This window comes from Macrobrachium nipponense, chromosome 8, assembly GCF_015104395.2.
Source record: "Macrobrachium nipponense isolate FS-2020 chromosome 8, ASM1510439v2, whole genome shotgun sequence".
Taxonomy (NCBI): Eukaryota; Metazoa; Arthropoda; class Malacostraca; order Decapoda; family Palaemonidae; genus Macrobrachium; species Macrobrachium nipponense.
The window spans coordinates 33,558,745-33,573,744 of NC_087203.1; the positions used below are offsets into that span (position 1 = coordinate 33,558,745).

The following is a 15,000-nucleotide window of genomic DNA, read 5'->3' on the forward strand; positions in this document are numbered from 1 at the left end:
ATTAAATGCTTTCTTTATTTGCGACCTCTGGGAAACTGTTACACTAGAGATGGCACTAAGAATCTTGACTGTCCGTTTGTTGGTGGTGTTCCGTCGCGTTCCAAGAGGTGTTACGATCTGCTTGGCCCAGTCGATGAAATTGGCTAGAGGATGGGTGCTTGGGAGGTGGGGGTTCGCGCCTGTCGGCCGGCAATTCTGTTATCGCTTAATAAATTCCCCCTCGGTTAAACATATATGAAAATATATTAATTCTGGGGTAGAGCGAATTAGATATTAAAGGACATTTGTAGCTCGATATATGTATACGAATCACGGTAATGTGATATGACTTATATAATGACTACGTGCGTGCAAAAGCACTACCACGCTACCGAGGACGAGATGGGCTTGATGCAGTCTCCAAAAACAAAAAATACCTGAGCGCGGCAGGTATTTGAGATGGGAGGCGGCATAAACTTATATCTCTTGCGGTGGCGGGGTTGGCTAAGGCTTCACTGCCAGTCCTGGAATTGAGAGGTCGATGGTTCGCGCCTGTCGGCCGGCAATTCTATTATCGCTTAATAAATTCCCCCTCGGTTAAACATATAAGAAAATAAGCAGTTCCGGGGTAGAGCGAATTAGAGATAATTAAAGGACATTTTGTAGCTCGATATATATATAGTATATATATATATATATATATATATATATATATATATATATATATATATATGAATAACTTGATCAAGAAATATATAAAACGTGCTGCTATGTATAAATAAAGGTAATGCCACAGAGGAAAATGTAAAACGAGAACTGCCAAGATCTTTCGGTCTTAACGACCCTTTACTAAAGGCAAGACTGATCAGAACAATGAGAAACACAGTTGATATAAGCATATACAAACGGACATTACAGGATTAGCATAAGGTCCAATTCATTTTAAAGAAACGAAAAAAACGCCCGTTTGCTAGATTAAAGATTTAAAGTAGCTACCCACACGTGGTAACAGGTAATTTAGTCAGAAAACGATACATTTTGTTTCGGAACAGTAGAAAATTAGTAAAATCCTGAAGGCTAGATTAAGGATTTATGAGGGGTGCCGTCAAATACACAGGTCAAAGGTAAGTTACTTCGAAAAATAATAACCTTGGTATTAGTCAAATGAAATTTACAAAGCGTTCATACAAAGAGTGAGAAACAAACATAAGATAATAAATATAGCAAGCACGATAAAAATTATAACTAAAAAAATGTGGGCCTAATTAATGAGTAGTTAATTCATTTATTTTAAGTTCTTCATAAACATTTTACGAATATATGGGTCCAAATGGTACAATCTCACACTAAGATTTAGGTTGTTTTTATTAGTGATTTGTATAATTGCTGATTCCAGTAAATTTCTTGAAACATAATCATTAGACCAAGCAATTACAGAGCTATCGCCCCAATTTATACAATGAGATTTTGCACTCAGATGGATAAATAGGGCATTTGAAGTCTGGGCTGTTCTAAATGAATATGTATGCTGCTTTATTCGTACATCTAAATCTTTGCTTGATTGACCGACAAATATTTGTAAAATATTTATGAAGACCCTTAAAATAAATGAATTAACTACTGATTAATTAATCCCACATGTTTTTTGTTGTTTTTTTTTTCATGCTCGCCATATCTATATCTTATGTTCGTTTCTTACTCTTTGTATGAACACTTTTGTAAATTTCATGTTACTACTACCAAGTGTATTGTTTTTCAAAGTAACCTACCTTTGACCAGTGTGTTTGACCGCACCCCTCTTAAATCCTTAATCTAGCCTTCGGGATTTTACTAATTTTGCACTGTCCGTTTGTATATGCCTCTTTGTTCCTAAAACAGAATGTATTGTTTTCAGATTAAATTACCTGCTACCACCTGTGGGTGGCTGCTTTTAAATTTTTAATTTAGCCCGTGGGCGTCTTTTCGTTTCTTTAAAGTGAATTGGACCTTTTGTTAATCCTGTAATATCCGTTTGTATGTGCTTATCCCAATTGTGTTTCTCATTGTTCTGATCAGTCTTGCCTATAGTGAAGGGTCGTTAAGACCGAAAGATCTTGGCAGTTCTCGTTTTTCATTTTCCTCAGTGGCAATACCTATATATATATATATATATATATATATATATATATATATATATATATATATAATCTTTAAACTGCAGCTTAAGTCTAAATTGTTTTTTCTTTTGTATAACCTAATCTGCAGATGTTTTCATTGCCATTTCTGTCATTTCAACCCCTGAAACGGTATGAAGTAGGCAACAACAAGGACTCGAGTAGACTATGGGTACCAACATCCTCGCACGACAATCTTATAGGCTACTGACAATTCGATTACTGTCCCTATCTCTCTCCACCTTCTGAACTTCCTCGTCTTCTCCCACAGAGACTCGCCTACTGGAGGCAGCGGACGTGGGAGACGTAACAGCCGTGACTTACCTGTTATCAGCTGGCGCCGACGTGAACCACCAGAATGACTTCGGCGAGAGCGCCCTCATGTACGCTGCCTGGCAGGGGCACGAGGCGGTTGTAGCAGCTCTCCTCCAACACCCAGCAACGCATGTCAACCTTCAGGTGAGCGAGAAGCCATTTATTGACATTATATACTTGTAGTCACTGTTTCTTTATTGTCCCGTTTAGCTGCATGTAGCCACTGTGTATTTATTCAGCCTGTCTTCACTTGCAGTCGCTGTTTATTTGCTTAGGGTTTTCTTCACTTCTATTCACTGTTTATTCAGCTTTTATTCATGTGTAGTCACTGCTTGTTTAATAACATGGTCATACTTGCAGTCACTGTTTATTTATTTATCTGTTTATTGACTTGTAGTCACTGTTTGTTTACTTATCTGTTCATTTACTTGCAGTCACTGTTAATTTATTTATCTATTTATTTACTTGTAGTCACTTTGTTTTACTTTCATTACTTGCTTTAGTTTCACGTTAATTTATTTATCTGTTTATTTACTTGTAGTCACTTTACATCTATTTCTTTATTTACTTGTATTCACTGTTTACATTTATTTATCTGTTTATTTACTTGCAGACATTGTATATTTACTTGTAGTCCTCATTTATTTACTTGTAGTTACTGTTTATTTATTTGTGTATTTAATTCTATTCACTAATTATTCACCTCATTATTTACTTGCAGTCACTGTTCATTTATTTAACTTTTTATTTACCCGTAGTCACCGTTTACTTATTCAGCTTTTTATTCACTTGCAATCACTTTATTTCAAGTGACATCAGGATAATTTTTCTTCTTCGTTTGTCTTGCCTCAATTTCCTCGCTCTCATTAGGATGAAATCTTTCTAAAGAGACTTTTTTTTAAAGATTTCTCAATCGGATTCTTTGTTTATAAGAACCTATTCACGTTAATCATTATCATAATTAGTAACTAGTTTCACATACGGAGGCATATTTTTTAGAAGCTTGCGCACAAAAAAAAAATGGCAATCAGATGTTACTTTTCAAATCATACTATCTAAAAATCGCTGGACCAGACCTCCTTTCCTACTGTCTTCCTTCATTTCCATCTCCATCCAGTTTCCATCTCTTTTCCCCCATTCTCCCTACTCCCTTCCTCTCCTTTTCCTTTAGATCAAATTTTTACTCAGTGTAAACATTATACAATTTTCCCTTTGTAAATGCTTCGGTCTTCCTCCTGAGAAAACGACAACTAGCCATTTTCAGAAAGGATTGAAATCTGAAACATCGTTTCTGATAATCTCATATTTAATACCTAAACGTTTCGGGATTAATTTAAATAGGTCACGAGCAAGACGATTTACGTTCCGCCATGAGTAATGATTCACTGTTTATCCACAAAGTTGCTGGTGTATGTGAGCGTGGGTCCATGGCTACTGCGCACGGGTGTACGTGCAACCACACACACACACACACATATATATATATATACGTGTGTGTGTGTGTGCGTGCGAGAACTCACCCCTGCACAGGTATGCATGTACCCATACTCACAGATACCAACAACCCTGTGGAGAGGCTTAATTGTTACTACTTGTGACCAAGGTAAACTAATCCCAAAATGTTTAGTTAATTAAAAAAAAAAAGTGAGATTAATATAAATGATGTTCCAGATTTCAATACTTTCTGAAAGTGGCCAGTTGCCAACAGAAACAAGCATGTACCGTATTTACTCTTGAAAAAAAAAGAAAGAAAAAAAAAAAATATATATATATATATATATATAAAATGTGACCCTCAGCAAACAAGCAGCTGGTATATTTTGGACACTATCCTGACATCTGTTAACTTCCCACGATTTCGCTAATGGCTGTTTTATTATTTTTTTAAGTGAGTAAACTAAAAAAAAAAAAAAACGAGTCAAAGCATGTGCTATGCATATTTTCTCTTACATATTCTATTTATGGGATCTTACTTACATAATACTTGTATTAAGACGTCTTTGCATGAAACTATAGAAATGTGAGTCTTAGCACATCACCGTGATTCATATAAACGCATTAAGCTACAAATGTCCTTTAATATTTAATTCGCTCTACCTCGGAATTAATATATTCATATATGTTAACCGAAGGGGAATTTTTTAGTTGATAAGAATTTCATTGACTCATGGGCGCGAACCACGGAACCACGGTTTAAGGCGCTTCACTGTACGTCCTGAATTCTTGGTTCCGTGGTTCGCGCCCATGAGCCGACAAATTTCTATCAACTAAAACATTCCCCCTCGGTTAACATACATGAATATATTAATTCCGAGGTAGAGATAATTAGATATTAAAGGTCATTTGTAGCTTAATGCCTATAGAAATATGTATACTTGTGCTCTCATATATAACTGTAAAGAAAAATAATCTACAATAACTGAGTCAAGTCCTTTCGAGAGAAATTGGTTATCGGTATCAAAACTGACAATAACATTATCTAATTATATCGGTGTCCACCATCAAGGTTGATATATTGTTGAAACATCCCTCCAGCTATAAATTCAACATTTATTCATTAATCATCACTTGTAACTTTTACCTTTATCCACGAAATACAACCGATCTATTTTTATTCATCAGATATCACTTACAAATTTTATTTTCATCCAATAAGCATCACTTATAAGATCTTTTCGCACATAAAACATCACTTAAGTTTTTCTTTCATCCTATAGGTATATATCATCAAATTTTACTTTCTTCCACAACGCATGACTTGCAAACTTTATTGCCATTAAGTAATGCCCCTTTACGATATCAATCTACCAGGATCACGATGGCTGGTCAGCTCTAATGTGGGCAGCGAGAGGAGGGCACACAGGAGTCGTACGATTATTCATGGTTCATCCGGACACGGAGCCCGACCTGGCCAACAGCGCCGGGGAAACGGCGCTGATGAAGGCCTGCGTTCACAAGCACGATGGCATCGTGAAGCAGCTCGTAGGATCTTACAGAACCTCTGTAGACAAGGCTCATCCGGATGGTTCCACAGCTCTGCTCTGGGCTGCAGCTGGTGGTGGAGCTGCGAACGTAGAGGCTCTTCTGAACGAAGGGGCCAATATCAATGCCGTCGACCAAGACGGCATGGACGCTCTCATGTGGGCCGTCACGGTGGGGCAGACTGAGACCACCGAGATCTTGGTGAAGCGAGGCGCTGATCTGGAGCGTAAAGACAAAATCGGACGCTCTCCACTTCTCATGGCTGCTGAAACTGGACATGTTGAAGTGGCAAATATATTGTTGCAGCATGATGGCACAGATGTTAATGTGTGCACAAAAGATAAAGTGACTCCTCTCATGCGGGCATCTGAACATGGGCACTCAGCCATCGTCAACATGCTCTGTAAATGCCGTGATACCGATGTTAATATGCAAGATGCCCAGGGCCGAACAGCACTAGCCTTTGCTTCTAGGTCTGGGCATACAGACTGCACCTATATTCTCCTTCATCACCCAAGCACTGATCTAAATTTAGGGGACCTCGAAAGCAACACTCCTGCAATGATGGCAGCCACTAATGGCCATGAAGAAGTCATCAAAGCTTTGATGTCTCATAAAGATTTAAATATTTCTGCAAGAAACAGGTTAGGGTTCTCTGCTTTCATGCTGGCTGTTCGCAATGGTCACAGAACTGTCGTTAAACAGCTTATTGCTCATCCAGATGTAGATATCAATGAAACTGATGGCAATGGCATGACTGCTATAGCTTGGTCTGCCAAGAATGGATCAACGCACGTCATGGAATTTCTACAGCAATATGAGTCATTAGAACCAAACTTACCTGATTACGATGGCCTGACACCTCTTATGTGGGCAGCCCGATGTAACCAGCTGCTTGCAGTAAAAACACTCCTAAGAGATTCACGAAGTGATATTGAAAACAAAGATAAAAACGGATTCACAGCACTGACTTGGGCTTCTCACCAGAAAAACAAGGAAGTAACGCAGCTTCTCTTGAGATATGCAGAGCTAGCTAATGATATTAGTGATGATACTGTGGATGACTCCTCATCAGATTCCTCCTTTCATACTCCTTCTGCTATGACCCACCGTTACAATAACCGTGTCAGTGATATGCAAGTGGACAACATAGGTGACGTGGTTAAGTTACTGGAAAATGGACCATATGTTAGCTGGCGGCAAAAAACTGGTAAAACTTCCTTTGCTTGGTCTGTAGCAAGTGGACAGGCCGAAGTTGTCAAAGTCTTCTTATTAGTACCAGGTCTAGATGTCAATGAAAGGGATGAAAACGGACATACTCCACTCATGGCTGCTGCTCGTAATGGCCACCCTAATGTCATCAGCCTGCTTCTTTCACACGAAGATATCATTATCAACAGTACTGAATGGAGGGGACGTACACCCCTCATGATAGCAGCAGAATTTGGCCAGGTTAAAGCTTTAATAGCTCTTATGAAATGTCCTGAGGTCAATGTTAATCAAAAGGATAATGAGGGTCACGTAGCACTCTCTCTGGCAGCACTCGCAGGTATGGTTGAAGTCACAGATGCTTTGCTTCGAAACCCTAAAGTAGATGTCAACGTCAAAGCCACTGATGGCTGTAGCCCCCTACTGTTCGCTGTTCGTGCTGGACATGATGGAGTAGCCGAGTTGCTGATAGACTGTAAAAAGACTGATGTCAATCTTACGGACAACTCGGGAGAGAGCGCTCTCATTTTAGCGGCAGGTTACCAAGGAAATACTGTGGTTACTCAACGGCTCCTTCAGCACCCTCACATAGCTGTTAATCATCGAACTCCAGGTGGCTATACTGCTCTTATACTTGCTTGCAAGAATGGTCATTTAGAATGTGTCAAGCTTCTAATGGAGCACCCTCTTATCGACGTCAATCAACAAGACAATGGCTCTAAGACAGCCCTAATGTATGCTTGTATGATGGGTCAAGAGGATACAGTTCGGCTCCTCTTTTCCCATCCGGATCTAAACCCCAACCTCACTTGTAAAGAGTGCAACTACTCGGCTCTCTTGTTAGCAGCCCGTAATAACAAAGCTGGTGTTGTGGCGCTTCTCTGCGGTAGAAGAAATTTGTGTGTAAATCATACTGACGACTTCAGAACAACAGCCCTCATGTATTCGGTGAAACGGGGCTCGAGAGAGGCTGTCGAGTCTCTGCTTGAGCGTTCTGATATCGACATCAATATAGCTGATGTTGAAGGAAAAACCCCACTGATTCGCGCCTTGGCTGATGGACATTATGACATTGCTATGTTGCTTCTTGCACGCCCAGACATTGACATAAATGCTGAGACACTAGAAAAGAAGACAGCCCTTATGTATGCAGCCATGTACCCGGAAGGCCTACCGAGTCTCAAGCTTTTGCTGGCTTTTAAAGCTATAGAGGTAAAAAAAAAAAAAAAAAAAAAAAAAAAAAAAAAAAAAAAAAAAAATTTCAATAACAAGCATAGTCTTTATAACAGAAATATGTACATTTTACATATAACTCAAATATACGGCTTTTAAAGTATAATGAACAGCAGGTCAAGAGGTATGATTTAATACATATTTTTATCGGTGCTGTTTCAGTTGAATGCGAGTGACGAAAGGATGTGCACGGCACTTTTGCACTCTTGTAAATCGGGAAATGTGCACGCAGCGTTGGCGTTGGTGGAGACACCTGGTATTGATTTAGAGAAACGGGACGACCAAGGACTGACTGCTCTCATGTGGGCTGCGATGCTAGGATTCAGGATTATCATAAAGGCTCTTTTGCAGGTTGGTAAATATGTTAATTAATTGCTTACCGTTTCCCTGAATTGAAATTTGCTTAAGTATTGGGAGAAACACAAAATGAAAATGTGGGGTAACGTAAAATACATATAATCAGAACTTTTAAAATCAGCGGTTTTCGCATCAATTAAATAGAAGGTAATTATCTATGTAGAAACTGTCACCTCAGCTTTTATCTTCCATATTAACCTAAGCTTTCCTGAGCACCAGGTGTCATTTCTGGAGACAGATGAAAAGACACATCAAGTTTCAATTCTGTTATCGTTTCCCTTCAGGTGAAGGCCCTGGACGTGAATGCCCTGACCCCTGACGGTCTCTCGGCCCTCGGCCTGGCCTGCGAATCAGGTCACGTGGACGTGGTCCAGCAACTGGCCTCGCACGAGACCGTTGACATCAACGCAGGAGACAGGGTTGGTCGCACTCCCCTGGTTGCGGCGTTGGAGGTACGTCATTATGCCGTTTCGGTTGGACGGACTGGTCTTATGCCATCACACGGGCTCTTGCTTCTAGAGCAGCCCGAAAACGTTGTGATTATTACGATCATCTCTAATCCTATTATGAGCAACGCTGTCGAAATTTACGAAAATCTCTTTACCAAACCGGTATCTGACAAGCTCTTATTTCCAGAACTCTCTATAAAGATTTAAATTATTATATTATTATTATTATTATTATTATTATTATTATTATTATTATTATCATTGTATTTCGTTGAAAAGAATGGCGAGGAACTGCCACTCTTTTAAACGAAGTTTACCTAAATGAAGAAGCCAATCTTCCAAGATTTCATTATTATTATTAGTAGTAGTAGTAGTTGTAATAGTAGTAGTATTATTATTAGTTGTTGTTGTTTTGTAGTAGTAACAGAAACAGCAACACAAGAAGAAGAATACACTTCGATAAAAGTCAAGTTAATAAAAACGAAAGAATAAGGATTAACAGCATGAACGTAGTAAAAGCCGTCGTAAAGTAAATAAATAACTTAAAAGAAAACGCAAAACAGAAACAATACCTTATGACTGCTGCTACCTTGTACGGTAGAGCTGATTCTTTTAATTTGATGACTAATGTCATTAGTTTGAGGTGACGTTGCGTCAGCGCGGATCTTGATCCTCGATAAAAACTTTTCCGCGTACATTTTAATTTCGGTCATCGCATCGTCATGTTTTCCGCCTTTCTAGTCCCACTGATTAGCTTATTTAATTTATCTTACTGACCTCAGGAAGTTGTGCGTAGACAGCGGAGATGGACTCGATGGAGTCTCATTATCATTATTACATAATAATAGCCAAGCTGCAACCTTTAATTAGCACGGAAAAACAAAATGCTACAAGCCTAAGGACGCCGTTAGGGAAAGTGGCCAATTCGGAAAAAACAAATGCAGATAAAACAAATTGAACTATGCATGATGTATACAAAAGGAAAACACTATTTCTGCAAAGGGCCAAGCGCTATCGAATCTAAAACTGATGTTTACTATTGAAATTTCAACCTACTGTTCCTCTTCCGGCAACGATGAGTTACGGACGAAAATGATCATGACATAATATTCAGTTTCTATTAATAATTTATGAAATGAGGAACATATTTTTATTTAACTACGAGTATTCCCATAGGCAGACGAAGTTTCAGTCTGATTCTCAAACTGAGGGCAATAATCTGAGATATGTAAGTATAAAACCAAAAGAGTTTAGTGGGTGGCAGCCAATGGAAGCAACTTACAGGTTCAGTACAGGTTTGTGCAATGCCTTGTTGCCAGACGCATGGGTAATACATCACTTGTCTGTGTAATTACAGGACTTGCTAGAGTGGTTTTTATATGGACCTAATGAGTGTAGGAATGTAGACAGTCATGTAGACAGTCACTGTAGGCAGGGGTTATGTATGAGAAGTGGGTAGCGACCAGAAAAAGTTTAGGAACCACTGCTCTAAAGCAACCAGACCTTACAAAAGAATAATCATGCTCAATGTATGATACTGCTATAGACATGCTTTCATTATGGTGTCTTTAACGTTCGTTAATAAAACAGCATTTAAAATAAGATGTGTGGGGTAGGACCTTTTGAAAGAGAAAGAGCAATCTCACTAATTCAAACAAATGAAGTCTAATGAAGTCTGGCTCCTGCGCACTGGAGAGTTAATAAAGGGTAAAAATATGATCAATCAATTTCATTGTTTGTGTTATCTGTCAGGTAGATCGTCTTGATAAGACCTGCAGTTATGAGACCTTTAAGTAGGTCTCAGGGTCATTTACTACAGAATGCCTGGGCGTTTCGTTTAACCTTATAATTAGCTAGTCATTAAAGCACTACATACAATGCATTCGTCATGTGCATTTAATAAGATCCCACTGAACAGAAGGAAAACTATGGATTGACGGAACTCAAGATCGTTCCTCTCTCTCTCTCTCTCTCTCTCGCTCTCTCTCTCTCTCTCTCTTCTCAGAAGTGCAAGAACTTATTCTTTATTTTTTGTGTTTAAGTTAAGAATGAACGGGAGGAAAGTCGCCTCTCTCTCTCTCTCTCTCTCCTCTCTCTCCTCCTCTCTTCTCGCTCTCTCTAAAAGTGAGAAAAATAATTTTCCTTATTATTCTCAAACAATTCAAACCATTCGCTCTCTCTATAGGTCATAGATATGAAATCAGATATTACTTTTATTATCTCGGACTTTTTTTTTTAACCAAGGAACCTTATCTCTTATCTCATGGCCTTATCGAATTCCATGAAGAACATTCGTTGGTTTAAGTTATTTTATCCATATTATTTCGAGGTGATTTACATTTTATTGTTGAGGAAAAATTTAATTTGCATCGAGAGGCTTTAAAATCTGCAACATGTGACTATGTACCTACATCTGTTGATTGTTTAAAAAATGTGCAATGTATATATATATATAATATATATATATATATTTTATATATATTAATTAGATACACATACATATACATACATCTACCCATATATACACATGGGATAGTTTATATATATAACATCTATATATATATATATCAATATATATATATATATATCATATATATATATATATATATATATATATACATATATATATAAAAACACGAATGACAGTAGAGTACTAGTAACTGTCCTCGTGCAAACACGATCTTTGGTGCAAACAATAAGAGCATTTACTTCACTAGCAAGTTCTAGAAAAAAATAACGAACCCCTGTATTGTACTTCCAAAAACTGCTTGCCGACCACATCCTTTTTTTGGAGCTGGGCCTCACATTTTTCCCTCTCTCAGTCTTCAATTTGATTAGGTACCCTCTTAAAAAGTATATGTTTCAAGTAGGAAAAAAATGCTGTTCTTATCTATGGCGTTATCTGTTATATCTTTTATTCAATCTTCATAATCACGGGACTTAGTGCGTGGTGCAACATGGAGATGACTAATTTGTAACCTTTATCTGTGCTGCTCTTTCAATGTTTAAACTTTATGAAACTCGTGTATTGCTTTCACAAACTTTTAAAATTCGTTAAGTATACTATTATTATCATCACTATTGGTGATATATCCAAACTGATGGAAGTGTAAATATACAACTGAATATATATATATATATATATATATATATATATATATATATATATATATATATATATACATGTTTTTATGGGCTCCTTTTAGTAGACAAAAATCCGTTGTAGCAGAAAATTTTTACCAGTCACATATATATATATATATATATATATATATATAGATATATATATATATATAGATATATATATATATTTAAATGTGTAATATATATAATCTATTATATATATATACTATCATTATATATATATTATATTATATATATATAACATATTATAAAAACGTTTATGTCAGTGTGGAATTTTTTCATCATTTTAAAACTCGAGTCATAATGAAATTTTCATAAATTATTATATTATTATTATTATTATTATTATTATTATTATTATTATTATTATTTCAGAGAGCGCAGCACGAGTGCGTTCGAGTCCTACTGCAACATCCCGCCCACTCCCTCTCGAGAGCGGGCGTCCGCCCGCCTTACCTTCCGCCCACCTTGAAGCAGATGGTTAATTTGTACAGGAAAAATAATCAGGTGAGGTAAGAAACCCCATTTAAAGGATTTAGTCATGACAGAAAACGACAAATGAAGGAAACCCATTTAGAAATATATATGATGGACAGAATATGTAAGCCTATTTAACATATAATATATATATATATAATATATTAGATATATATATATATAATAGACTATTATTTAAATATATATGTACAGTTATATAAACATACGTATATATATATATATACACATATATATATATATATCTAAGCAAATGACACGAAGGACAAAGTCAAACACCGGAGTAGTTGCTATAAGCCTTTCGACACATCGGCTCTTTACTAGTCTGCTAGTAAAAGACAAGGAGTGTCGAAAGGCCTAGAAACCACTCCATTGTTTCGCTTTTTTTCCTTCCTTCACACACACACACACACACACACATATATATATATATATATATATATATATATATATGTATGTATCTATATATTATATATATATATTATATATATATATATATATATATATATATATATATATATATAATCAGATACGCTTCGTTAAAAGCCTTAATAAATGACCAGCAATCTTGATGAACCCTGTAAGAGTATCTCTTAATGCAACATATCGCGAAGAATCGTGACGATCTTCGTCCATAACACTTTTTTTCTCTCTCCTCCGCATATCCTATTCTCCGACCTGTTCCCCGCCCGAGAAGATCCGGCACGCCCTCCTGTTAAGCGCCCCTCCCCCGTCGCTGGTCCTGGACGGGGTGGGAAAAGCGGGGGATTCGTGCGTCGCCGGGGGTGGCGAAATCGCCTCGGTGCTGCTCTCACTGCCTAGGCCCTTCCAGGTGAGTTGGCCCCACCATTTATTTGCAAGGAACTTTCGTTTCAGGTTTGATTAGCTTTTCTTCATTTGTGGCCTTTCTCTGACTTTGTTATATATTATATATATATATATAATATATATATATATATATATATATAATTGTAATAGCCACCCAATGCCCTCTTAACTTCACGAATTTTCACTTTTTTTTTTGGATGCGCTTGTCACTACAAAGCCTTAAGATCCAGGTGCAAGAAACATGAAGAAATTTTGATGTTTGGTATTGGGGAAACAAGCCAGCAATACCATAATCACGACAAGGTCATATTATATATATATATATATATATATATATATATATATATATATATATATATATATATATATATATATATACAACTGTAATAGTAATGCCCTTTTAAGTTTCATAATTCTTCTTACTTTTTTTGGATACGCTTGTCACTACAAAGTCCTAAGATATAAGTGCAAGAAATATGAAGAAATCATGATATCCGGTAGCCGGAAACAAACCCGCAATACCATAATCATGACGAGGTTACGTTGTAGTCAGGTCTGCAACTTGACCTCGTCGTGATAATGGTACCGCGGGTTCATTAACCGCTACCAGACTTCATAATTTCTTCATATTTCTTACACTGGGATCCTAAGGCTTTGTAGTGACAAGTTCATCCAAAGAAACGCGCAAAAGATCTCGAGAAGTTAAGAGGGGATTGTGACTATTACAATTACATATGTAACTGGTGAAAATGACCAGTTAATTCTACATATATATATATGTGTGTGTGTGTGTGTGTGTGTGTGTAAACATACCATCAACGAATAATTTCTGTGTTGCCAAGTACTTCCGTTTGCACACTGACTTGCAGGATGCATGAATAGTGCACCAATTTTATCATGCAATACTGCGAGAGAGTATATCACATGTATAATGACACTATCATAAAATACCTTCATACACCAACCGGTTATTTTGTGTACGGTAGAGAACGGGTTTAGAACAGATATAGATCATCACTCACCAAACCAGAATAGGAAAATATACCAAACATGACGCCATACTGGTGTAATACGTATATAGCATTCGCGTGACGTCACTGCCTGATACCATCGTGAACTCAGCGTAGCTGTGATAAGTATTTCGATGACTAACAAGGCTACTATTCATTCATTTCCATTTCCTTTGTTCGTAAATTGAAAAGAGTATAGTCTTGAAAGCCTGTTAGAATCTATTCATGATTAAACGCGTTTCTGTATCCTTTATTCGTAATTATTAAAATAAGAAAATTCGATCGCCAAAACTGGATAGAGAATTTATTCAAGACCAACTGCTCTTCTATTTCCTTACTCGGACATTGAAGAGTAAGATTTTGATAGGCAAAATAAAAGAAAAGAAAAGGAGAGAAAACTGAAGTATTTTATTCACTGATAACTGCTTTCTCCTATTATTTCCCTTTTTCGCGTAGAAAATGGTGCACGTATTTTCTGAGACTGTAAATAGATAACTTTTAGTCTTACCTTATCTTTAGCAAGAAATTGTGCCACACATATGTTTAGTGCTGGATTAAGTAACAATTCTTATGCATTTTCAGAGGTCAAGATTGATAAAGATTGTCTTTACAGGTCTTCTTCCCATATTCTTTTTACACTTTTATATTTGAGATTCGCAGGGTCATTACTATTTTCATTCGTCGTCAAATACTATCCACAGGATTACAGAGATAAATAAAAGTTGGTCGTAAATAATAATCAAAGCTGATTTTGCAGATTCTTAGCAAATTTCTCCAGGAGGAACAACTGTTTAGAATAGTGATTCATTTATTACCTACAATAAATATTATAATCTACTGCCTTTG

The 15,000-nt window shown here is 36.9% G+C and overlaps 1 protein-coding gene across 1 annotated transcript in view; it reads left to right on the forward strand.

Annotated features, from left to right (window-relative positions):
- Positions 1–15,000, forward strand: part of LOC135222655 (serine/threonine-protein phosphatase 6 regulatory ankyrin repeat subunit A-like) — a 41,723-nt gene that overhangs the window by 17,361 nt on the left and 9,362 nt on the right. The window contains exons 2-7 of the mRNA XM_064260799.1: positions 2,404–2,591; positions 5,259–7,850; positions 8,034–8,222; positions 8,513–8,680; positions 12,197–12,328; positions 13,014–13,148. Coding sequence (XP_064116869.1) covers positions 2,404–2,591; positions 5,259–7,850; positions 8,034–8,222; positions 8,513–8,680; positions 12,197–12,328; positions 13,014–13,148 — 3,404 coding nt within the window. The remainder of the gene's footprint in view (positions 1–2,403; positions 2,592–5,258; positions 7,851–8,033; positions 8,223–8,512; positions 8,681–12,196; positions 12,329–13,013; positions 13,149–15,000) is intronic.